The sequence below is a fragment of the Pogona vitticeps genome, chromosome 4 (assembly GCF_051106095.1).
Source record: "Pogona vitticeps strain Pit_001003342236 chromosome 4, PviZW2.1, whole genome shotgun sequence".
Classification (NCBI taxonomy): domain Eukaryota; kingdom Metazoa; phylum Chordata; class Lepidosauria; order Squamata; family Agamidae; genus Pogona; species Pogona vitticeps.
Genome location: NC_135786.1, coordinates 89,183,139 through 89,210,328, shown reverse-complemented (window position 1 = coordinate 89,210,328; position 27,190 = coordinate 89,183,139). Strand labels below are relative to the sequence as shown.

Sequence of the window (27,190 nt, the reverse complement as noted above, 5' to 3'; positions counted from 1 at the left end):
TTGGAGCAAAAAAAATAATATAACACCCTGTCTTATTTTAGGGGAAACACTGTATGTTATTGAAGAATTATGGTTGCCACCACTTCCCCCCCCCATCTTCTGAGATGGCCCTCTTTTTTAATACATAGATGGCAGGACATACAATGTGTTCCTGTCTATGCTGGGAATTTAGCCAGAGCAAATGTGGGATAAGTTGTTTCAGATCTTTTTGAAGTGTTCCCAAAAAATTGCTATTCCCATATTTGGGATGCAGAAAGCTTTAGATTTAAAAATTTCTAGTGCAGCAGCAATTGAAACAGACAGCTTTCCCCATGCTTAGTTTCCTCATCTTATAAATAAATAGATTTGCTCAAAGACTCCTCAAGACTCTTGATCAGATATAATCTTACCCGTTTCATCAATCTCATGGAGGAAGTGATGGTATCAACCAAGGTTCAAAATGCTGTAAGTTCAAGCTTCCAGGTTTTGCAGAGCTCTTATTGAAGTGCAGATGTTCAAAACATTAATTCCTTAAACAAAATATGAACTTATATGCCCAGGCCAGTTTGGTTAACCCATGAAAGGTGAGTGTTCATTAGAAAAAGAGCAGGAAGTTTGCAACAGGAACTCTGTGAACTGGATTAGAAGGCATCTGGCCTTTCTTGGAGGAGGTCAGGTTGCACAACTCCCTTCACCAAAGGAACGTGGAAATAATTTCAACCAGATGTAAGACTGGATGCAGCTTGAGATGTAAAGAAACTAGTTCTTTCCAGTGTAGAGATAATCAACCTTACAGAAACTAAAGGATAGAGAAGACAATGCAAAATCTTTGGTCAGCTTTCACCTGAGCTTTTGCTAAGCAGGAAGTCCCACTAGCATAGTAAAGATAGATTACATATGTGTTGCCATTGCACACGTGCTGGTCTCCATCAATTACAAAAAAATATTCCTCTACTTTGACAGTGGTAATCTTTGTAGGTTGCTAGGCTGGTGAGACTTACCATTCAGCAGATGGCCAATATTCCTGACCTATTCTATTTAGATTCAGTATTGCCTTGCTCAGCTCCTGGGACTTTTTGCTCGGTAAAAACTCAATGGGATCTTCTGTTTAGATATGATCAGCACATTTTGTATACATTAACCAGCCTGCACATGCGCTAAAGACTCTGTCCATGTGCAGTATCATCCTGATGGTGATTCATATGGAATGTTTCGTTGTAAATGGGCTTGATCTTTAATTAGCTCCCTCTACCACCAACTTGTTGGTTGTGCTACTTCACATAATTCAAAGAACTGCTCTTGCAAGTTGATTGTGGGTCAGAAGTAGAAAGAGGTTTATCATCAGAGTGGGACCTGCTATAATCATCTCAGTAGTTTGCTAATTTCATGCTTTTGGGGCCACTCCATATTCTTGGCGTATCCAGTTTTCCACAAGGAGATCAATTCATTTACATAAATGCTTGCCATAGATTTTAATACATGGGTATTTAATACATTTCATGATTCTCTGTATCACACATGAAACAAATCGACAGACAGACAAAACTGGCTGTGGCAGGCTATGATCAAGATAGTTGGTACTCAGCATATTTTTCTGCATCAGTTGATATCATAGTGCCATCAATGAAAAGTTCTAAGGTCAGGGTGATATGCATAAGGTCTTACCACTGTGCAAAATGAGGCAGTAGTCTTTGTTGTTGATGGAGGAGACCTCAGTTCCTCGAAGCGAAGTGGCTGTCTCAGGTGCACTGGAGGGGAAGACCCTCTTTCTTTTGCTAATGCTGACACCCACCCACCCACCAACACACAATTCAATTGCCTATCCAGTTTCTGTACATGGAACGGAAGGGCCGTCATCTTGCTCTTTACCTCAAGCAGCCAAATACCCAGGGCCAGCTATGCTAAGAATCCTTGCGGCTGCAAGATTGGAGCTTCAGATGAGGAAAAAGAGCACAAAGCTTTTTTTTTTGAAAAAAAGGAAAAGAGAAAGAATTATGACTGAACATTTCTAGTTGTCAGCGATTTAAAAAAAAAACCAAAAACAGCTGAATTCCATGAATTCAGGCTGTGGATCTTCGCCTCCTAATGGGGCCAACTGTGCTCAAAGATGCGGCTTGGTCAGCTGTGTCCTTTTTATAAGAATTAATTGTAGGCCCAAGTCAAAACACATAGCTTTACCCTTTTGTGCATCTAGAAGGTTTAGCTCCAGCAAGCTACAGGGACTCTTGAGTGACCTTGAAGACTCTGCACAGAAGCAAAATCCGTGAGAACATTTTTTTCCCTCCCATGATTATAAACTTTGCCCAGTGATTTTTTTCCACAGAATTATATAATTCTGCATGGTAGTTAATGAAGTGCTGGATGTTAGAAAAATAACTGCAGTGTTATTTTGCCTGTGGTATGTTTTCCCTTATAAGGCTTAATATCTAATTCACTTGTGGGCTGTGATCTCTATCATGCTGTAATAAAAATAGTTAGCACTTTTCACTTACCAAAAAAACAAAAAAAAAACATTTTGCAAACATCTCATTATGAATCTTCACAACATCCTTGCGACACAGGTATGCAGGTCAATTCAATGCTCTGTTTCAATAAACCTCCAGTGCTCAAGTAAATTATAAAATGGGGAGTCATTATATTCACTCTAAAAAAGAGGGGAGGGGGACATTCATGAACAAAGCCTCATCCTATTCATTACAGCCCACCTAAGGAAGAGATTAAAAATTGTAATAATGATTGCCAATAGTAATATCTAGAGAAAACCACTATATTAGCAAGATATATCACAGTACTGGATCATAGTGCGCCCAGTGTTTCACTGGATCCCTGCATCATTTATCCTGAACTATTGCACATTAACACTGACAGAAATTAACCTTTGTCATCCAGATGATAGTACATGTAGCCAATGAATAAATTAATGAATAAGCAAGTAAGAAGTAATGGCAAACTCCCTAAATGCTAGCGCAAAACTGACATTTGATGTTGAGTGTTTCCACCATTCAATAAAGATCTGTTTCTTTGCCTAGAGATCCTTCCCTGATTATTTGCCTGATCGTTAAGAATATCAGTTCTCTGAGTTTTTGACTCAATTGTTCTCCAATTTAGTGTTATTTTGTTTTTATCATTTCATCGTAATTTTATTATTTTAAACTTTTGGCCTTATTTATTTATTTATTTATTTGCAATATTTTTTAGCTGCACCATTGCCAGTGGCTTCTGGGTGGCGTACAACATTAAAACTTAAAAACATTAAAAACATTTTAAAAGACAATATAAAATAGCATATATTAAAATAATTCTTAAAACATTAAAATTAATAAGTCCTGCTGCTCATATGGCCAGCTAGGGAATATTGTTTAATTAAAATGCTGGCTGAACAGAAAGGTCTTTGCCTGGCGCCGAAAAGCCAAGAGTGTTGGAGCCAGGTGCATCTCTCTAGGGGAGGGCATTCCAAAGTTGGGGGGCAACAACCGAGAAGGCCCTATTTCGACATGCCATCCCCCTCACCTCTTTCAGGGATGGCACCTTCAGAAGGGCCTCCTGGCCTGATCTTAGAGGACGGGCAGGCTCATATGGAAGAAGGCGGTCCTTTATTGTACCTGCCTTTATGATGGAACACTCAGAGATTTTTTTAAGTGAGAAGTGATTTTTCCTTAAATAAACAAATGGATTTTTGAAAACTGAATGAAATGCAACTACGTATTGGATGGAAAGCAAAAAAGAAGGAGCATCTTGTATGCTTGACTTCTCCACTCAAGCCCTTTTGTATTGACATGTCCATATCCATCCTGGATGTTAAGGGCAATGTTTTACAGTACAGGCAGTTGCCACAAGAAACAAATGTAGGGTGGGGGGGATTAAAACACCAGTATGTGGAGAATACCAAGGGACGTGGTGGCGCTGCGGGCTAAACCGCAGAAGCCTGTGCTGCAGGATCAGAAGACCAAGCAGTCGTAAGATCGAATCCACGCGACGGAGTGAGTGCCCGTCACTTGTCCCAGCTCCCGCCAACCTAGCGGTTCAAAAGCATGCAAATGCAAGTAGATAAATAGGGACCACCTTGGTGGGAAGGTAACAGCGTTCCGTGTCTAAGTCGCACTGGCCATGTGACCACAGAAGATTGTCTTCGGACAAAATGCTGGCTCTATGGCTTGGAAACGGGGATGAGCACCGCCCCCTAGAGTCGAACACGACTGGACAAAAAATTGTCAAGGGGAACCTTTACCTTTACCTTTACCTATGTGGAGAATATGATAGAGAAATAATTTCTTCTAGAATCATAGTTCCTACCACAAGTTGGAGAATGTATGAAGAGGGCAATACAACCACACCTTAATTACTTCATTACAGGCCCCTACAGGATTTCACACAAATCCCCATTAAGTTTTGCTTGTGACTTTCTAAGTAGAAGTATCCCACTGAATTTGACTGAATTCCAACCCTGGTCTGAAAGATCTACTTTCTGAAATCTGGAAGTACATCTTTCAATGCTCCTTCCTCTCCTCTTGTATTGGCAATCTGTTGTTATTGCCTGTTTGTTACGTTTTGGTCCTGCTTTCCCTACAGTGAGCTTAAGATGGCGCCCATAGCTCTCTTCCTCCTTATCGTTTCCTCAGAAGAACCTTGCAAGGCAGGTCGAGTTAAAAGAGGATGCCAGTCCGAAGGTAACCGAGTGAATTTCATATCTCAGTGAATATTCAGATGCCCCAGGCTGCAATACTGTAGCTACTATGAGTACGCAGATGTGTGTTTTTTGGGTTGCAACTCCTAGAGTTCTGGGACTTTACTGGTCATTATACCATTCTAACTGTTCCTAACACTAGTACAGTGTTGTGATTTAAGCTGTTATCAGACATACATTTTGTCCCTTGACTGGTGCTGAGGCATGCAGTCACTAGTTCGCTTTCCTTTTGCAGCTGCTGATGGAGGGCTATAGCTTCATCACCTAAGAAGAATGTGGTGGGTGTAGGAATGTCTGGATGTGTAAGTAGTGATGGATGATAACCCAGCATCTTAATCAAGAAACTATTTTATGAAATATGATTCAGATTTGCAAAGGGGTAGAGTTTGGAGGAATAATAAAAACTCTGCATCTCATGAATGTGGAAAGGTAGTTGTTTAGATCTAGAGACTTTTCCCCTCTTTTCTTCTAAACTGTCTTGCTGTTGGGCAGAAAATGGACTTGCGTGGTGACCCTTCTGTGTTTCAGGCAACTCTTTATATATGAGGCCGCATCTGATGAAATGGGCTGTCGTGCACAATAGCTTACGGCCAATGAAACTTGTTAATATTTAGGGAGTCGTTTTCAAAGAGGTAACTATATTAGTCTGTTTCAGCAGACGTAACAAATATAAAATAAAAATAGGAACAAACGTGTGCTACTTTAAAAACAAACAGATCTGTTAGTCTTTGTGTTCTCACAATACTTTTTGTTTTGTTTCGATTATTTATTCTCTCTGCACCAGTAGTATTATGCCTTTATCAGAGGTGCAACCTTTTTGTTGAAAATATGTGGTCATATTACATTTTGGAGAAGATGTGGCCCGTGACCAGTCAGGGGGGTGGGGGGGGAAGAGAGTCAAATTTTGCTCCTAGAGTTGCCAGAGCTGTCCATAATTGCTTTATAAAGCATGCCTTATCTTCTGTTTTCGCAAGCCCTGTATTGTTGACCTCCTACGTGTTCTCTTTGAAGAAACTCTGTTCATTAAGGAAGCCAGGCAGAAATGTCTGATGGCCATGTAGCTGGCCACACCAATCATGCAGGCAATCAAGCTTTGCACATCATGCTGAGGCAAGGATACCAAGAGTTTTTGTGCACTCAGAAAAAGTATACACGATTAAGACATACCAAACTCCATGTTGTCTCCTGTTCTATTCTGGTCAAGAACACGTTTAGTGTCTTCTCTGACCCTATTTAATTTATAGCAGTGGTTCCCAAACTTTTTTCACTTGTATACCCTTTGGTAACAGGTCAAGTTCATAAATTGTACCTCTCACACCAAAATAACAAACCAGTAGATATGTATCCATTTCTTATGTTGGCCCACTTGTCCCTAGGCTTTCATTAAGCTCTGAGCATCTCCCAGACTAGCTCCTTCCCCAACCTTCCCCTACCTTCTTCCCTTTCTTGAAGTAACTGGCAGGGCACAACCACAGAAGCCATAACCTTCTCCCGCCAGCCCCTCTTCTTTTCCCTGCCAACCCCACTGCATTCTGCTAGGGGAGCCCTACTCTCACAGGATCATAGAATCACAAAATAAGCAAGCTGGAAGGGGCCTATAAGACCATCAAGTCCAAGTCAATGCAGCAATCCATAGCAAAGTAGATCTGACAGATGGTTATCCAATTTTATCTTGAATGCCTCCAGCACTGGAATACTCAGCACCTCCTGAGGTAATTGGTTCCATTGTTGTAGTGCTCTAAGAGTTAAGAAGTTTTTCCTGATATTCAACTTAAATTTGGCATTGTTCACCTTGAGCCCGCTATTACACAACCTGCACTCCAAGATTATTGAGAACAGATCCTGCACCTCCTCTGGATGACTATCATTCAGGTATCTGAAACGTGCTATCATATCTCTCCTCAATCTTTTTTTCTCAAGGCTAAACATGCTGAGTTCTTCCAGTCATTCCTGATAGGGCTTGGTTTCCAATTCCCCAATCATCCTCGTTGCCCTCCTCTGAACTTGTTCCAGTTCATTGGCATCCTTCTTAAAGTGCAGTGTCCAGAACTGAACACAATACTCAAGATAAGGCTTAACCAGTACTGAATAGAGGGAGACTAGTACATCATGGGATCAGTCATCTCTGTGTTCCCTCTGGAATGTTTTCAATTTTTGAACTTGTGAACATGGCAAAATACATCCATCACACTGTCCAGTGTGAGTAGCATATGTACATTTAAATTACCATGTTTTCCTACAACAAGCACAGGGGTATCTCTCTGGTAATTTTCCAGCTGCTTGTTTAATTTCAAAACAAATATTTCACATTTATTTCAGGTGTTGTTTGTAGTTGAGATTTTTTTTAAAAAAATGTGCATTGACACCTAGACAGAGACAGATGCTTTCCCTCTTCACTATTAGATGTTGATGGTTTCTCATGCCATCATTCAGCTATTTCTTCTGGCAAAGCCAGAATCCAAGAAAGAGTCTTAGAGAAAAAAACAAAACCAATCAAGTGTAAGCAATTTGCTGTTAGTCCTGTTGTCTCAGGCCAGATTGATACTTTATTTACTTCTCCCTGAAATATCTTCTGTCATAAGTCTATCAATTCACTACCTCCCAAGATTAAATGCTGATAAACCAAATATCCAAAAATTCTTCCATATCCAGAAACTTTTCATAAGGGTTCTTTGTGAAGGTATAGAAGAACTGAAGGTTAGCACCTGTAGAACTGGAATTTTGCCTCCTTCATTAAGGTGGCTTCTATTTAAAGTTAGAAAGCAATGCGGGATCACCTGTATTTGCACCCTCTTAATGTGGAGCTTGGATGAAACAGAAGGAGTGAAATGGAGAAAATATCAGAAATATATTCTTCTGACAAAACAAACATGTAGAAACAGGAGATCCATGTATAATGTGGGCCTAGATCAGAGGTCTCCAAACCAAGGCACGAGGGCCACATCTGGCCCACCTTGCCTTTTTATTAGCCCTGGCATGCCTTGCGGGCAGGTGCATATGTGTGTGGGAGTGCAGGAGTGTAGATGTGTGTATGCACGCATGCACATGTCTTCCTTCAACCCTCAAAAATGTCGAACATATATGATGTGGCCTTCGTGCTGAAAGGTTTGGAGACCCCTGGCCTAGACCATGGACAACAAACATTTAAGGCTGGAATCCTAAACATTAGCATTCTCCAAATTGATAACCTTTGAAGTTAAGAACTGGTATGCTAGAAATAAATGAAAATTGTTATTATGAAAATTTCTGCAAAATGAAATACTATTCATGTTATTTTACTTTAAAAAGATCACTACTAAATGTAGACAGCTCCTGTGTCTCTGAGGTGAACTCTTCATACCTAGTTAAAACATTTCTTCAAATGTTTGCCTATTTAACTGAAGCTTAAATACTTTCTTCCCATTGAATGAACAAGCTAGTGTGGTGTTGTGTACACAGAGGTGTACTAGGAATTCGGAGACTTGGATTTAAATCCCCAGTTGGCCATGAAAACTCACTGTAGGATGCACCGTTTAAACCACTCCTTAAATATCTCATATATCTTGTGAACTCTATTAGGGTCACCATAAGTAACATGTCACTTCACAGCATATAACTTTTAAAAAGGCACGTTTATGCTCTGCTTTGCACATACTAAAATATGAAGATTATTTGGAAATTCTGTGGACATGTCCAAAATGCTCAGAAAATGTTTTCATACCATGGGATGCCACAGAGAAAAACGTCTCAGGGATAAAGGGATGGGATCAATGCATGCCCATGTACACTAAGAAAAATGTTACACCTCGGTCAAACCACTTTCAGCAGTCTAGGAACCATGCTCTGCTTCCATCATGAGGATAATTTTTTTAGAAGTCTGTGTTGAGAATTAGCTAAAAAGGAAAACCTGCATATTTCTCTCCAGTCAGGGCACCTACAATGCAAAACCAAGATACCCTCAAGGCACTTTTATACATTTATTAGAAAGCAAAGATTAGAACCATTTTATGGAAATTAAAGATAATGTGGAACATTTGTCAACCTCATAACCACACATAAATGGGGAAACAGAATAATGAACAGCTTCCCAAACTGCATGCAAAATGGCTGCAGGCCATTCAGGTTGTGACTACCTGTCTATTATATGCAACTCTTTACATGAGCATCTTCTTCACATGGTTTGCTTCAACTCCTGGTATTGGAGGTCAAAACCATTCCATTCTATCAGCCAAGAACATTGCCCTAGCCACTTCCTAAATATGGCAAGATATTCTTGCTTCCATCCAGAACATTAGACAAATTCAGGCCTTTTTTCAAGAATTTGCAACTAGCTCCACCGAGAGGTCTACGGAACATTTGGGGATGGACTGAGGCAAGAGTCCCTTAAAGATTGTCTTCTGCAGTGATCATATGCCTGAGCCATCCTGCCACAGTTTATGCTAAGAGTACAGCCATGCTGTCCATGCTTGCCGTGACATTCTAACAGCTAAGTCCAAGAAAATAACTTTGCCAGGCCTTGACGAGTCCAACCGCCAGACAACTGTGATAGCACAGCTTGGAAGAAAGATTTCTCTTTTTTTAAGTGGCAAGTCCTCTTTGGAAAACCAATGAGATGTGATGAAGGAGGAATGAAGTGAACTACTCCATTAATAACACTCTTACAATCCATAACACTCTTACAATCACGTCATAATTATCATAGTAGTAGCGATTAATCAGCTAATGGAAGAGTCTCACATTTTCCTCAAGAATCATGTAGGGGTTTTTTTTTACCACTTGGAGGATGTAATATGCAGGAAACAGCAGCAGTGTTTGTGGGGAAAGATCTGGGGCTGTGCTTTACCAGCTGAAAACAAATGTGGCCTTCATGTGCCAAAACTAACTAAGCCCAAAGGAGGGCCTTAGAGCTGTATAAACTGAGCACCTTTCATTTGAGCAGCCCATTCTTTAAATTGCAAAAGTAAGTTCTGTTAAGAGAACCCTGCTGCTACTAGTGGATTCAGTCTCTGACTAGTGCTGAGTACCCTTCGACTTTGGAAAGAAATCACATCCAGACTTTTATAGGCATTGCTCTAGAAACTGTACAGCAGCATTAGCATTCTCCCAGTTGTTTTTTCTAGACTGCCCTGCCGTTCTTGTCCTCCCAAGGACTGCTGCTCCAGGCTCCCTAAACTGGCCTGATGCCTTAGATAGGGTGGATGCCATTACCACAGCACAAGTATGGAATTACTACACGACAGTCAGTTTAGCTTTTCTTTTGAATATGGAGTGGGTACTGAATGTCTCATGCTGGACCTATGCATAAGGATGCAACAGTAGAAAGAATAAGAGTATAGAGGTACAGCCACAGTCTGGCACATGTGAGGAGGACCTCTTAGATTCTGCATCACCACCTTCTCTAGCCAATGATACCAACAAAAGCTGGAAAATCCATAATATGCACAGGTATGGTTTGCCTTTTCCTGATAGAGGAAGCAGGAGACAGCCAAGGCAACAATGGCTAGGATGAAATGAGAAATGGCCACACATTTGTCTATAGAACAGCATTACCCCACAAAATACAATTCAGATGGGAAGATAATATGACTTTTCTCCAGTGATTAACTGAGCAATCTTGTAATCGAAACACTTGTAATAAATCAACGCATCAAGCTAACATAGCTAATATCTAACTATGACTGCTACTGCTGCTACCACTAAGACAGTGGTCAGGGAATGGGGGTAAATTACCCCAAATGGGGTAAAAATGAAAATCCGGGGGTAATGAGGACGTGACCCTAACCCCCTTCCCTCCTCCTCCTCTTCCTCTGCCTGGAGGGGGGGTCCCTGGCTGACTGATTGCCCCTTTTCTGTCCCCTTCTCCGGCCTGGCTGCAACCGAGCCACAGCGGATGGTGGCCAGCGACGGGCCCCGGACGGCAGCGTACAGCAGCCACGGCAGCGGCGGCACGGCCAGCCATGGTGGAGCCTCTCCTTCCAGTGCCTGGAGAGGTCGATCACGGTGGAGGGGGTGGGCATGGCCATGCCAGTGGCCTAGGCCAGGCTCAGCCTTCCGGTGCCAGGACACCACCCCATGCCCCGTCCCCATCCGAGCCCGTTGGGTGGTAGCGGCGCTCGCCCAGCCATGTGGCTTCCTTTGGCGGTGTCTCCACGCTGGCCAGCTGGGCCTGGTGGAGCACCCCGCCCTCCGTGTGGCAGCTGTCATGGCGCTTCGACGGTGAGGCCCACGGGAGTCCTGACTCCAAGGTCTGATGTAACCGCCTCAGTGAGCAGCCGCCGGTGCCGGTGTCGGAGCGGGAGGTGGCATCGGGCACTCCCAGCAGGCAAGCCATCTGCTGCTCTTTGACGGCCACTGAGGAGCCACCTTCCAGTGGAGAAAGGGAGCCGCCCCCATGGGGCCAAGGTCTGAGCACAGCCCTGCCAGGCGGAGTAGGCAGAGGTGGCCTGGGTGTGGGTGGCGAGGCTTCAGCAATGGCACTCAACTGGCTACGCGTGACTGAGATCCTTCCTTTCAAATCAAGGGGTTAATGTCAGCGTATATAAATTTTAGGGGGTAAAAGGTTAAAAAGTTCCCTGACCCCTGACCCCTGCACTAAGAACAATTCAACTGTGCTCTTTTTGTTTTATCCTCTGTTGCCTTTAATTGTATAAAGGCCGAAGTATATCATCACATCATTGTGCCAGGATTTTCTCAAAAAACAAAACATTCCACCATCTGTAACATTTAAAAGGGACAACTTTTATGGTAAAAGAAGACTGCTAAGAGCAGAAAATTATGTTACGTAATAGGCAGAGCTCGGGAAAAAACAGTTATAAATAATAAGTTCTTTCCTTTTACAATTGCTAGACCACAATTAAGTTATCCTATGATTCTTAGTTAACAAGGGGTAGTTTTATTCCTTTTGCAAAATAGTTATCATAGTAGTTACTATGATAAGTTCCAGAAAGTGCTTGGCTTCTCTACCTAGGTGAGTTTGTACCAGAGACCAACAGCTTGCAAACTTCTCATTTTTTAAAAAGTAACTGCCAATGAACAATCCTATTTATTTGTTGATAATGTAACATTATAAATTCATAATAAAAGTATAATTAAAATGGTAAGCCATTCCCTTGGGAGGCCATGGGACTGTAATGGCAGTGGATTACTTTCTAAAAGTAATATTCCTGTAAGTGCATTCTGGTTACCAGAGATGCTCCATGCCTCTCTCACTTCTTCTGGTTGTGATAAGGCTGAGGAACTGTCATTGAACGGAAAATGAATCAATTCCAAGTGGCCAATGATGTGTGGGGGAAACAGGGCAATGTGTTTTGTTATGCTATATCCTCATTCAGATGTTATGCCTTAATCTCTGTAGAGCTAAAATAAATGGTAGGGATGAGGGCATGCAGTGCAATCCTGCCCTCTGTGTCCCCACTCTACCTGAAAGTCTTTCAGACCTTTGTGTGTTCAATGCAAAAGTTTGCAAAGACGTAAGTACCTTCTGCTGAAGATGCTTTTGCAGGCTGTCACGTTAACATGCAAAGGTCTTACTGAATTTCAGGTGGGGTGGGAACATAGGTGGCAAGGGTTATAAGGTAAAGGTAAAGGTTCCCCTTGACAATTTTTGTCCAGTCGTGTTCGACTCTAGGGGGCGGTGCTCATCCCCGTTTCTAAGCCATAGAGCCAGCGTTTGTCCGAAGACAATCTTCCGTGGTCACATGGCCAGTGCGACTTAGACATGGAACGCTGTTACCTTCCCACCGAGGTGGTCCCTATTTATCTACTTGCATTTGCATGCTTTCAAACCGCTAGGTTGGCGGGAGCTGGGACAAGCGACGGGTGCTCACTCTGTCACCTGGATTCGATCTTACGACTGCTTGGTCTTCTGACCCTGCAGCACAGGCTTCAACGGTTTAGCCCACAGCGCCTCCACGTCAAGGGTTATAAGCATGTGTTCAAAAGCTCTCTCTCTCTCTCTCTCTCTCTCTCTCTCTCTCTCTCTCTCTCTCGCATTAATGGGCTAGCATTAATAAGTAGCTAATGTTGTTTAGGATTTGCATCGCCTAGCAGAAGTCATACCTCAGTTGGGCAGTTGTTCTGTGGTGAATAGCCACAGCCAGGAGGAAGCAGTGCTGGGAAAAGTTGCTTTTTGGATTATAACCTTCCGACATCCCCAAGTTGGGGATTTCTTGTAACCATTTTTTAAGCAAATGCTCACGCTTTGTGGGGACCTTTCTTGTGCTCCTTCCTTCCATGTCTACTCAGAAAGCTGAAGGGCAACGATGTTAGAAACACTGTATGTTCTACAGTTCTTCAGAACTGCGTTGGTTTCTTGCAATCACTGCCCAAGGGGCATTAAACAGACTTTCACTTTTCAGGGTGCAGAGCGGTGACTAGAAGATATCAATAACAGGGACAAGCTGAGACTGCTTTCCTGTAGCTAAGATGTACAGTATACCAAAGCTGTCAGAATAGCATGGGGGAGAGACCCAGTAATAAAGACATGGTAGTGTACACTTGCTGTGTGTGTTTTGTGTACCATCAAGTGAGAAGCGACTTACAGCAGCCCTAATAGAGCTTTCAAGGTAAGTGAGGCAATTAAGGAGTAATTTTACCAGGTCCACATCCCTTCTCTCTGAGTTTTCATGGCTGAGCAGGGATTTGAACCCAGGTTCCTGAGACCTAGCCCATTACTCTGTCTATACAGTATATAAACATCTCTCTCTCTCTCTCTCTCTCTCTCCCTCTCTCCCCACACACACACTCCATTCAGGCATAATGACTGAAGAGGGTACAGATCTACTGTGAAGATCCACAGAGTGACACTTCTATTCATTTCTAGTTCCGCCTTAGCATTGACACATAAGTGGAACTGCAGGAACAGCTCGCCTACAAATATATTTAACTACTGGGATAATCCCTTTTTTATTTTTATTTTATCTTATTTTTTATTTGCAAAATGTATAGCCTTGACAGTCACTATCCATATGCAAAATGAGGTAGATAACTGGGTTTTCATTAATTTTCAGTAAATGCCTTAGCTGGGAACTTCTGTGCATTTTTCCAATGGAAGAGTTTCTGATAGTGGTATGATGATAATTCTAAATTTCCTCTTTGCCCTGCAACTAATTCTTAGTATTTGGTGAAATCTTTTTCTTTTTCTTTTTTACTTAACTATTATTGGCTATTATATGGCCTTATAGCATTTTCCCCTCCCTGTGGAACCATGAACTAAATCCACATGGCAATACAAGCTGCTCCCCATCTCTAGTTTCTTTCCTCTTTGAAGTGATTAGAAAACATCTCTTGAAAGCAAAGGTGTTTATTTTACTTAATATCAAATGCTTTGAATAAATGAGTTTTATGTAAGTTTTCTAAACATATATCAACAAATAACCCTGTAATGTTAGTAATTTTTTATTAAACCGAGGAAGAAACATTAAGGCCAATTTAACCAATGCTGATTCAATCCTTTTCTTTTGTTTTTTCTTTCTTTTGTTTTTTATTTTTTGCATTTCCTACATCATATTCTGAATGAAGATCTCAAATGATATCAAACAAAATGGCCCAACACTGTGGCAAATCCCCTAAATTAAGTCCCGTGAACAGATAATATTTTCACTTCAGAGAGGCACACAAAGTTAAGTTGGTTCATAACACACAAAGTCTCTCTCATTCTGTCTCTTTCAAATTAATTGTTTGTTTACCTTTCAGTCACTTTGAATCCAAAGACTGGTTAACAATAATACATAATAAAAACAATATTATAACATAGCCAAAAAGAAAAAAGAAAGAAAAGCCTAAGCTAGCCAACACAGAGTTTTTGGCAGTATTATTTGACAAAAACCTTCAAAATTATCCGTGAATACTTCACCTCATACTCTTAAGATTACTTTTTAAATTATTATTTGATGGGCAAAAGTCAACAGGAAAACCAAGGGCACTTAACAAGAGGTTCCACAAATTGGTGCCACTTCTGTAAAGTTCTTATTCCACCACATTGCAGGCAGTGTGGTAATGCAAAAGAGGGCCTCAGAGAAACTCTTAATGTATAGTTAATTTTGTGCAGGGCTAGCTGGCTTTCACAGCTGACAGCCACACGCACCATTCTTCCGTTTCAGTCACAAGGTAATGCTGCGACAAATGTTTCACCCACAGGAACTTAACAGATGCTTTTCTGGATCACTTCATATTTTTAATTTATTAGATTTATTAGCTGTTTAGCTGGCTGGATAACTCAGTGAGTTAGGTATCTGGCTGCGGAGCTAGAGCTTGGAAGTTGATTCTTCACTGTGTCTCCAGGGAGAAGAGTCAGCCTGTGTGGACTTGGGCAAGCTGTTCAAGCAAGCTCCAAAGTCACTCCCCCCACCCCAGAAGAAGGGAACAGTAAAACATTTCTGAGTATTTTCTACCTAGAAAAGCCTGAAAGGGGTTGCCATCAGTCAGAACTAACTTGACGGTACATTGTTTTTAATATTTTTAAATAAAACACAGTTCTCTAAGTGATCTACAGAATCAAGTATAAAACAATATTAAAACAATACAACAAAAGGAGAATTAATAATACAGTCCAAGGTCACTGAACAAAGAAACAATTGCCAGCTCAAGTATAAGTCAGTTCATCACATAAAGGAGATATAGCAATTCATGGAAGGGGTGGGGGAGACTGAAAACTATAATCAACAGCAACTAGGATCAAATATCAGCACAACATTTTAAAAGCCTCAGAGAAAGTTTTTAAAAAGTCTTTGCCTGGCACTGAAAATACAAAAGAATGGATGCCAGGTGAGCCTGTTCGAGGAGAGCATTCAAGAAATGGGATAGCACTGCTGAAAAGGCCATCTCTTTATTAGCCAGACTCCAGACTCCAGACTGAGGGGACTCAGGCTACAAAGGACGAAAATGTGCAATTCAGGTCAAACTATATTTTACAATTTACAAATAACCCATTGTTAGGGCTATTTGTAGGAATGAAGGAATGACTTAAGTAGCAATAATATCCAATTGTCACTGCAGGAGCTTTACTACATCTATGGTACCTAGTTTGCAGATTAGCTTTCTTTTCTTTCATTCATTTTTTGTGACTGGTCATCAGGAAGTAAGTCCAGGCTTCATTAGTAAGTATTGTTATGCTGACACAAAGATCTGCCTGAATCATGTCTCTGGAACACTAATGGATTTCAGGTTTTAATAACAGCCTGTCTATAATGGATAGTTTGGCTCTCTTCAAAACATAAGTTTCAAACTCTAGGAAATTCAGTCACTTTGGTTTCAATTCTCAGTTCTCATCACCATCATCCTAAAACTGCTGGAACAGAACTTATGAATCATTGAGTCCAGCTCCTAAAAAGGAGGCACAGTAGGAAATTGAACTCCCAGATGCCTAAACTACTGAGCTATCCAGCAGTTCCCCTATACACCAAATTAATTAGAACACTAATTCTTTTGGTAGAGTATTTTAAAAATTTAATGACTCAGTGATGTTGCCCTGTATCTAATGGTGTAATTGTTGCAACATAAGTTTCATTATGCTACTAGGTATACATTTCAAGCATTAGCATTCAGGTGCTGGAAGGGATTCTATGTATCATTGAGTCCAGCTTCTATCAAGCAAAGAATTTGAGAAGGTCAATCTGTGCTTTATAGGCTACAGCAAAACTTTTGACTGTGTAGACCCTGGGTTGTTCTGAAAGAAGTGGATGTGCCTCAGCACTTGATTGTCCGGATGTGTAACCTGCATTGTGGACAAGAATCTACCATTCAGATAGGATATTTATTTATTTTATGTGTTTAAAATATTTTATCCACTCTTTCTCCTTGAAAAGGCAGCTTGCAACAATGAAAGACAATATTTAAAGTAGAAAACATTGAGTATACAACAGTGGTTAACATCATTAAAACACAATCTGGAGAGACAGAATGGTTTTCTGTAGGCAAAAGTGTTGGACAAGGGTGGATTTTCAAGTCACCGTATCTGTTTATTGTGTATGCAGAACATATCATATAGAAAGCCAGAGTACATTCAGATGAAGGAAGAAAGAGAAATGGAGGAAGAAACATCAGTAATTTAAGATATGCAGATGACAGCATCTTACTGGCAAAAAGCAGCAATGACTTGAAATGGATATTACAAAAAGTGAAAGAAAGTGCCAAAGCAGAACAACAGTTTGAAAATTAAGAAGACAAAAATTGCAACTACAGAAGAACTACATTACTTTAGCATTGCCAACGAAAAAACTGAAATAGTGAAAGATTTTGTATACTTTGGTTCAATCATCAATCCAAATGGAGATTGCTGCCAGGATATGAAAAAAAAAAAAGACTGAGACTCGTAAGGGCAGTGATGAAGGAATTAGAAAAGATCGTCAAATGTAAGGATGTGTCACTGGAGATCAGGGCCAAGATTATCATCACTACTGTATTCCCCTACTTTCCAGTTAATAACATTGTAAATCCTTAGTATAAGTAAAACCTCAGCTAGTGTTATATTAAAAGCATTATATTATCCATCCAAAATCACCTACCCAAACATCTGAACACGTATAACCATTGCTGCAGCACAAAATTTGGCCAATTGTCTCGTAATATAAGGGGTATTGTCAGAAAGTAGGGGCTGTTTTATCGTGTTTTAATGGAAATTCTATAATTCTGCCTGATTTTACGAAACGACAACTATATGTATGTATTTTATATTGATTTGATTTTACTGGTCTTTGACCGTAATAAAGTATTCATTCATTCAACAGTACTGTATTCAGGATTGGTGATCACTATGTATGGGTGTGAAAGTTGGAAAATGAAGAAGGCTGACAAGAAAAAAAATATTAATTTGAAATACGGTACTGGACAAGAGCTTTGTGGATACCCTGGTGTAACGGAATGGTGCACCATTGGGTTGTAGAGCAAATCAAAGCTAAACTATCTCTGAAGGCAAAAATGATTAAACTGACACTGTTCTGCCTTGAGCAGGCAAGACTCTCTGAAAAAGACAATAATGCTAGCAATAGTTGGAGGCAGCAGGAAAAGAGGAAAACTTAAATATGAAACGAATTGATTTTCTAAAGGAACCACAGTCTTGAGTTTGCAAGAGTGGAGCAAAGCTGTTGAGGACAGGACATTTTGGTGATCACGCATTCATAGGAGCACTATAAGTCGGAGATGACTTGACAGCATGTAACAACAATAAAAGTAAGGGCAATTAAGTGATTTAAGCCAACTGCAATATGTACAGTTTAATACTGCACGGAAGGAAGGAAGGAAGGAAGGAAGGAAGGAAGGAAGGAAGGAAGGAAGGAAGGAAGGAAGGAAGGAAGGAAGGAAGGAAGGAAGGAAGGAAGGAAGGAAGGAAGGAAGGAAGGAAGGAAGGAAGGAAGGAAGGAAGGAAGGAAGGAAGGAAGGAAGGAAGGAAGGAAGGAAGGAAGGAAGGAAGGAAGCCCTGTTTGCTTTAATTTCAGACAAGAGGAAGAAAAAAAGTACAAATGCTATTGTTGTTATGATCTGTCTTTATGGGAACATTCAGCATAACCTCACATTACTGAGACTAATTATTTTGGCACCTTATTGGCAACTAGTGCTTAATAAAAAGAACATGTATGGGATCTAAACACATTCTTGGTTTCATATCTTCTTCCTTCCTTTTGTACTCTGGAGTTTATTTATGGCTAAACTGAAGCTGAATGTCAAATCTGGGTCCCTCAGAACAAAATCTTAATAATTAACTGGCAAAACTGAACATGATCGCTTCTGACACACCTACACTGGTAATTATTGCTTTGAGGCCATTTACTAATGAAATTAATGTATTCATTGCCCTAACAAATTAGCATAACTCATACATAATGCCCCACATTTCAAGACCTTCCCAGAAAAACAACACTTAATAGTGCAGAATGAAATGGCAAGGGCATGGCATGGAGACAACATGCGCTGAATGCCTACATGTTAAAAACTGCCACAACTAAAAGAGTATTATAAAACAGAATGTAAACGCCGTATGCACAGTAATACCATTAATGAGATCATCAAAGCCATGCTGTTTATTATTAGTTTTGCACTTCAAATACTCAGATCTTATGAGTATTGTAACCACTGAATTAAATGAGCTCAATACTTCTTATTGCTATACAATGGCAGAATGATTCTTTGTAGAAGTAGTTACTTCTTTCTCTTCTCCCCCCCCCCCTCCAGTTTGTGGATGATATTTCTTCTTTCAGAAGGATGAGTGCAATATGGTAGTAGAGATGAAAAACTTGCAGTAATGGATTTTTTTTTTGAAAAAATAGTTATCAGTTTTGTTGCTCATGAGGTCCATAAGGGAAGTGTACGCCTGTCTTTCAGTGCCTTCTCATCAGGAGAAAACTACAAGCATCATATCCTTTTTCCTTTTCAAATTGTGTGTAAGCAACTGCACACAATTAAAAATGCATACATGTGAAAAACCCTCACCAATACCAATTGGTGAGGGTCAATAGGAAAAAGGGCATTTTGAAAAATGTGCAAAATATGTATATTAAGTAAAGTGCATATCAATATGTGCACACATTTCCATGCAGGAGGAGAAAAAAGTAATGTGAGCTGCTTCAAAATTCGGATTAGCCAAGACTGTTGATGTGATTATAAGAAATGCAAGGAAAATGAAAAAGACTGAGTTTTCACACCCTATACAGTTGTGCCCACTAATTTCGAAAAGAGCATGATTATAAAAAGGTAATACATATGTCATCTGGTATCCCAGAGGGAATGGATTTTTCACACTCTTATAGTGGTTTATCCATATTCATACTGCAAACCTGGAAGGAGAAATGTGCACCCTCCATTAATCTATGGATTGATAGGGCTGCATTTCTTTCCATGTTTGAACATGTGGCATACAGAATTTGAAATTTAAGCCTAGATTCTTCTTCTTCTTCATTTTTTTGCTTTTTGGGACATTGGGACTTTTAAAACAAAACTGTTGTTATTGTTTCTGTTATTCTGTGCCCTTTCCCCTTTTTAAGCATATCTTACTTTCATCACCAATGTGCTCCAGTTTTTCTTCTACTTTTATGACTGAGCATCTTTGTGTACATGGTGGTTTTGATAAGAGAAAGAAAGGCAACAATTTTATGCAAAATATATTTGCACAAATCGTAGACCTTGTGCAAAATGAGATGTATGCAGCTTTGTTGCATAGACTCTTAAGGATAATAAGCACCAGAGGGAACAACTGGCCAGAGAGCTCTCTGCTTGCTATGTTTGTGCTTTGCTTCCCAAAATGTAATAGTTTTTATCTTTTGCATATATTATGGACATCTTGCATAAATTAATGACACCTTGATGAGAAAAAAGAGCACATTCTGTCTCAGGAGATACCTCCGCTGCAGACAAGGGATTTCACAACCTTAAAAATGGCAACAGAGATGTTATATCATGTTGAGACAGGCATGAATCAACAAGAACAAATAATTTAGCAAATATTTTTTACGTACCTGGCATTTACAAAGAACCTTTATATCCCTAGTATATTCATGCCAAGCTAAGCATACTCAAACATTCGCACACAAACAAACACATGCAGCATCACTTCATAGGTAAATAGTAATGCATGCATCAGGATGCCACATGCTAACATGAGTAAAAGCACATCATATATATTGTTATATGGGAAGCTCTGTAGCCAGGAAGTGGGAGTCAATAGTTGCGTCCAGTCCAAAGTTGAGAAAGGATGTCAGAATTCAGGATTGTGGGGTATGAGGAAGAGGTGGGATGAGCAGAGGTGATCATGTCTTCTACTAAAGTACTATATGTTCCCATCATTTCTGCCTATGCCCTTCCAATTAATGGTCAGTCATAGTACTAGATAATGAAATGTTTATTAAGGGTTTTCATAATGTGTTTCCTCCTACTCCACCAAAAACAGCTCCATGGAAGCTCTTTTTGATACTCAAATATTTAACAACCAAGCCTCTTGAACTTTTAGCAACTGTTGACTTAACTACTTACCATGAAAGTAGTGTTTTTAGTGGTACTGACATCTGCCAGATATGCTCGTGAACTGTGTGCATATGTTGATTCACCACTCAGCGTTTTTGGTTTTTTTTTATAGAGACAAACTATGTCTTTATCTGGACATATCCTTCTTATCTAGAGTCGTCTCTGATTTTCATCTGTGTCAGGACGTTGTACTGTCTGCATTCTTTCCCAACCCGCTAAGAGACTTAGAACCTCCTTAGGCATCAGACAGCTGCTGGCTTTCTATGAAACAAAAACTCAAGCTCGAAGGAAAGCCCAAGATTTCATAGGTTATGATGGTCAATATAAAGGGCTCTGGGTAAAAAGAAATGGTAAAAGCACGGATCTTATAAGAGCCTCGTGGCGCAGTGGTTAAAACGCTGTACTGCAGCTAAAACTGTGCTCACGACCTGGGGTTCAAATCCCAGGTAGCCGGCTCAAGGTTGACTCAGCCTTCCATCCTTCCGAGGTCGGTAAAATGAGTACCCAGCTTGCTGGGGGGGCAATGTGTAGCCTGTATAATGAAATTGTAAACTGCCCGGAGAGTGCTTGTAGCACTATGGGGCGGTATATAAGTCCAAAAATAAATAAATAAATAAATAAATAAATTTGAAGAAATGGTAGTACAGAAGGGAAAGGTAGATGAAAATAAGATAACGAAAGAAATAACAAGTAGAATTTTTTAGATATTAATAGAAACAGATGACTAACAAGATGTTCTTAAAACATTATGGAAATTTGATTTGGGAGAAGAAATAAGTACCAAGGTGTGGAAAAATGGCCCGAGTTCAATCCTGATGGGCTCAGGTAGTTGGCTTGAGGTTGACTCAACCTTCCATCCTTCCAAAAACAGTAAACTGAGTACCCAGCCCGCTGGGGTAGGCAATATGTAACCTGCACAATTAAATTATTAGCCACCCAGAGAGTGTTCTAAACGCTGTGGGGTGGTATATAAGCAGCACACTTTATTTTGCTTTCTAAATTGTGACAAAATGTAAAACAGAATCATATCATCTTTGTCCATGATATAGTGGGGAATGAAGATGGTACTATGCATGAATCATTTGTCTTTCCCAAAGAAAGAGCTAAGAATAGTTACTGCATTGTTTTTAGAAGGTTCTGTGGCATAAAGAGAAGTGATGCACTAATACCTGCATTTCACAGTAACTGAAATCTGGTAGAAAGTTCAAACTGGAGTAGTTCCACTGAATCAATGGAACGTCTGGAGGAGCTAACTCACCAAATCCTCAATGATTCAGTGGGCCTACTCTTGTTGTGACTTACAAAAAAGTGGGTAAAAACATTGATCACAGTGATTTGTGCTCTATATAGCTGGTAGTTTGATTAAATGTGTGGCTGTGGGTAGGTGTATAGATGTGTTGATGCAGCTATATTTTTAAATACAGGTACAAATTTAAAATTAATCTTTCATTTTGGCAATAAGACATTTGAGACAATTTTGCCTTGACTGCAGCTCATATTTAAGGCTTTTTATGGGATTCTCCAAAATGATAACTGGATTATGTAAATGGTGAGCAAGTGAGTTTATTTGGGGGAACGGATTAATTTCTACAAAGAGAAATGTGAAGGTGAGGCAATGTTAATGAGCAGGCATTTTTGTAAGTGTGTGCCAACTGGTTGCTGGGTTTCCTTTTCAGCCAAATGAAGTTGGAACTCTGTGTATATTAGTAGCAGCAATGCTATTAATTCATCAGTTCTAATGTTAGGAAAAGTACCAGTTGTAAATAATGCAGTGTTATGGGAATGTTTACTTCTATTTCTTTTTATTGAGAGGAGCAACAAGAGAGTGAATGCAGATAAGCTATGTGTCACCAAAACACCTCAGAATTGCTTTGATATTCGAGACAAATTGTGTGAGTCTCCCCCTCCCTTGCCAAAAAGAATATTAAGTTCTTAAAATTAGTCTCTAGCAGAGTTAATTTATGTTCCAATAAAGGTCTGTCAGGACTTCGCATCATCTTTGAGGAAGGAATTGTTAAAACGTAGATACAACTCAAGTGCACAACTTAGCCATTCCTGATTGTTTTCCTCAAGCCATTATAGCTAGCATTAAAATGTTTAGGGGAACTGAATTTTTGTAAAATGGTAGCATTCTTGAAAAAACTCCAGTATCAGAAACAGATCTTATGGGGAATGTGTGACACTCATTTATAGAAGGAATATTCTGCCACTTCCTCCTTCCCCCTTCCCTTCCAGCCATACCTCCTACAATGAAAGGCATAGCACGACATGTCAATCCATCTTCAGCTTCACTGGCTGTCACTTAGAATGGGCAGGAGCATCTCAGGATAATGCTGTCACATTGTGTTTTTCGAGTTCTTAATGGATGAGGAAGGATGATAGGGTGGCCACTGAAGTATCACCAGAAAAAGAAGAAACACATCACCAAGTAAAAGGATAAAGAAGGGAAAGATTTGCATATGCTGATGTATAGCACTTGTGACCACTTGGCAATACTTATTATGTGAAATAAAAATACTCTACATTTCGCCAGGGATGATGCTGACTTGGAGACCTGTCTGCTTGTCCATTCTGCTGTCCAGATGCTAACTGTTGATGGGCCCAAGGGTTCCCTTTATTCATTCTTGTGGTTCCTTATGTTTAAACCAGGTTTATAGAGGACTAGAAGAAACAAACAAACAGACCATTGTCTGTCAGGCCTTCAAATAGAGGATTGTCCTCTGCAAAGTGGAACATGGGGTCACTCTAGCAAGTGGAGCAATATGGAACTACTATTACAAACAACAATCCTTCCATGACACCCCAAATCAGGTGCTTCATTTTGTCTGATAATAGAGCTGCCCCATAACAACTACGTAATTTGGCTTTGAAATTGAAAGGAGTAGCTTGAAATACTAAACATTTTCTATGTAACCTGTGTCAGGACTTGAAATAACAAATCCTCTGAAAGCCTGCCTAATAACACACAGAAACACACCAGCTGTCCTTCCTGAATATATTCTGTTTGGCTTAAACAGTCAGATCTTGAGGTTTTCTTGCACGACTCTGATGTTTTGGTGTGGAAATTGTTTCATGCAAAATGCTGCTGTATCCAACTGCATTTCATAACATTATTTCATCAGATGGTCTTAATTTTCTGCATGACATTATCTTTTCAAGCTGACATAAGATTGGGCTGTGATATTTGCATATGCAAGATGGAACTGTGCAGCTGAACTATATTCCTTCCTCAGTGTGGTATTTCAGTGTTTGACTTGGGGGAATCAAATCATCAAGCCCTTCCAAAGAATTGCTTTAGTTTCCAGAATAATTTCATTGTTTTAACTAAAATAATATCCGGAACTAATTTTACAAGATTTGGTGTTTTCAAAGTAAACTGTGCGTAGATCTTTTTTTTAAAAAAAATGGCCGTTACTGGTACCGAGTTCAGTTCCTAAAGATGATGATGATGATAATGATGATCATGTATAAACTTCATACTGTACCAAGAAGATGAGGGACAAGTCCCTGCCCTGAATTTGACACAAGAGAAAAAACAGAAGGAGCGGGAAGAACTACAATTACAACAAGAAGATAGGCAACACGAATCTCAGATTTAGCTCTGTTATTAAGCATGATGGATTATAGAATACCTGTCCCATGAGCTCATGTTCTCTTATTTACTACAGAGGAAGGGGAAAAGAAATGGATATGGCTAAACAAGGATAGATCTTGGAAGTAATTGGGTTACCAGTAATTACAGTGGCACCTCGACTTAAGAACTTAATCTGTATTGGGACTGCGTTCTTAAGTCGAAACGTTGTCGAAACGTTCTTAAATCGAAGCACCATTTCCCATAGGAATCCATTGTAAACCATTTAATCTGTTTCTGCTGTTTTTCATTCTTAAATCGAGGCGCTGTTCTTAAGTCAAAGCATTAGTTCCCATAGCAACTAATGCAAGGCCGGTTAATCTGTATCTACCACTAGGGGGCAATTTTTTTCTTCTTCTTTTGACCTAAGGTGAACTTAGGTCAAAAAAGGGCAGGAAAGTTCCCCCCCCCCTTTTTTGGTTCTTAAGTCGAGGCTCCATTCTCAAGTCGAAGCAACTTTTGCAAACGGAGCTGTTCTTAACTCAAATCATTCATATGTAGGGACATTCTCAAGTTGAGGTATCACTGTATTGATACATTGCATTGTTACCTAGAAGTAAGAAAAAATTGGGGAATATCCTCTGATTCCCTCCAATAGGCAATTTTGATACTGCAGCTTGGAAATGTTTGCCAAAATAAAGACAAATGAGATTTTGCTTATTTGCAATTGGTAACAGGATGACATAAAATTTTAAAAATTCCTATCAAGGCAACTTGTAATATTTGTATATAGCCAGGTGTTACTCATTACTTAGTAATTTAGTTACTCATTACTAAGTTACTCATTACTAAGTAACTAAGTAATCACTAAGTTACCTGTTACACCTAAAAGTAACTAAGTTAATAATAAAAAATAATTTCTAAGATAACTTGGTTGCTTGGAGTTAGTTACTTCTAAGTTCTGGCCATTACTCATAACTAGGTACTTTGGGGCAATCAAAAGTATAAGTATGTTATGTTTCAAAAGTAGTCTAATAAGGAGTCTACTTTGAAAGTTTGGGGGGCAGGGGATTATATTTTCTAAAATTACTCTTCACAGACATTGTAAAACAATTTTAGAGGCATTTTGTTACAAATTTATCAAGTAGAATTCCATCTGGGGGTCAGTTCTAAATGGCAAGTGGATTCTTGTTTTTGTATTTTTGTTCAAAATTTTTCAAGTTGCAGTATTGAAGTTGGCCGCTAGAGGGTGTTAGAGGCCCCTAGTATTTTTCTGGCATGCAGCAAATGGCAACATAGTTATGTAGCAACAAACAGTACAATTATTTCCTTCTGCCAGCAATGCAGTGATAATGAAAATAGCAACCTGGCTGTCTCAAAGTAATGAAAAATGCAACGAATTCCATTTTAAAAAATGCTCCAAGCTATCAACAGAGGTGAATGATGTTCAATTGTTTTAGTTACCTGAAATTCAAGTACATATGCTTATTTACAAGCAGGCATGCAGGCTTGAGTTGCGGGACTCACTGTTGAGTCAGACTTAAGTGGCAATACTGACTCAGCTCTGGGGTGTTTTTCAATTACTCTGACTCGACTTGCGACTCAGAACCAATCCACCCTTCCCTTTTTTTCTTGGGGGGGGGGAGAGCTTCTTTTTAATAGAAACTTGGGACTCCAGAGCATTCCGACAGAACTCACTAGGCGGGGAGCACTCAGTTCAAAAAGGAGAACAGGAGACTGGGGAATGTTCAAGAAGGTGGAGCAATTCTTTATAGGGAAATTAGAAGTCTAGTTCCATCTTTATGAAAGTCAAACAGCTAGCTTATTGTCCAAAAGAGAGAGATTGGAACGGTGGGGCTGTTTTCAGATTTCCTCTTCTGAATATATCCTTGGAATTGCATACACCTGATTGCCAACAGTTTTATTTAGCTCCCACAGTCAGGAATGGGCATTGATGAGGATAGCAAATACCTGAAAGAGCCTGAAGTTTTGATCATTAGCTATGTGAGAAATTATTGTGTTGGAAAAGCCAAGCTGGCTAGAGTCAAATTTCATATTCATCTCCTTTCGAGTTTTCTTCTTTTTCTTTCTGCCTCTAATATTCCCTCATTAACTCTTTGAAAACAAGAACACAGAGTGACCTTGTGGATAGATTTATGAACACTTACACAGCCAGCTATTACTTTGTAAATAGCTTTCCATCCCACCCACCCCCATTGTAATGCTCTAAATTTCCATATATTTTAAGCTGTGATTTCCATTCTTGTACAAAGCGTATTAAATCTTGGACAGAGATTGTTCTGCTCAGTCCTGACTACAAGCTGGTTATTAGGTTGGAAAGGAAGGCGTCCAAATCGGTGGTTGCTTAAGGGCAAGAGAATGAATGCTTTATTAAGGGAGTGGTGAACAGCTAGGCTTCATTCAAGGCCCCCTCTGATGGACCCTTCATTGTAAGCTACTTTTATTTGGTTTTGGTATTAAACCTAGAATTGCCAGGTCAATAACATCCCATTCCCTGAGATTCCAAGGCCAAAATTTGAGATTGGGGCTTGGGCTTTTGTTATATTACTAGAGTGAATGCTCAGTAGCAGGGAGCAGGAAAGGGGATGGAGGGTGAGGAACTGTTTCTGAGGTAGGGGATTATGGACCTATGCAGAAGGCATTCCACTCCCTACCTTTTTCCAAATGGCATGAGGGGTGCAAGTGCATGCACTCCTTCACGCTCTTTGCTCCTTCTTTCTTTCTTTCTTACGTTCTTTCTTTCTTTCTTTTTTAAATTTTTAAACAACCATCAAAAGGATACAAATACAGGGATGGAAAAAGGGGTAACACAACACAAAACATAAACAGGGAAGTATTTGCATTCATATACAGTGGTGCCCCGCATAGCGAGGTTAATCCGTTCCAGATTAACCCTCACTATGAGGAAACATCGCTAAACAGGACGGAAAATGCCATTGGAACGCATTAAACTTAGTTTAATGCGTTCCAATGGCTTCTATACTCACCATTAAGCGAAGTTTCCT

General features: G+C 39.9%; 1 protein-coding gene across 5 annotated transcripts in view; it reads left to right on the top strand.

Annotated features, from left to right (window-relative positions):
* The window catches only part of LOC144588798 (uncharacterized), a 349,859-nt gene that overhangs the window by 122,011 nt on the left and 200,658 nt on the right, over positions 1–27,190 (top strand). For 2 of the 5 annotated variants that reach the window (XM_078392207.1, XM_078392208.1), the window contains exon 4: positions 16,615–20,102. The exons of the other annotated variants lie outside the window; for them this stretch is intronic. In XM_078392207.1, coding sequence (XP_078248333.1) covers positions 16,615–16,692 — 78 coding nt within the window. In that variant the 3' untranslated portion in view covers positions 16,693–20,102. Of the gene's footprint in view, positions 1–16,614; positions 20,103–27,190 lie in introns of those variants that run through there. 5 annotated transcript variants of the gene reach the window in all.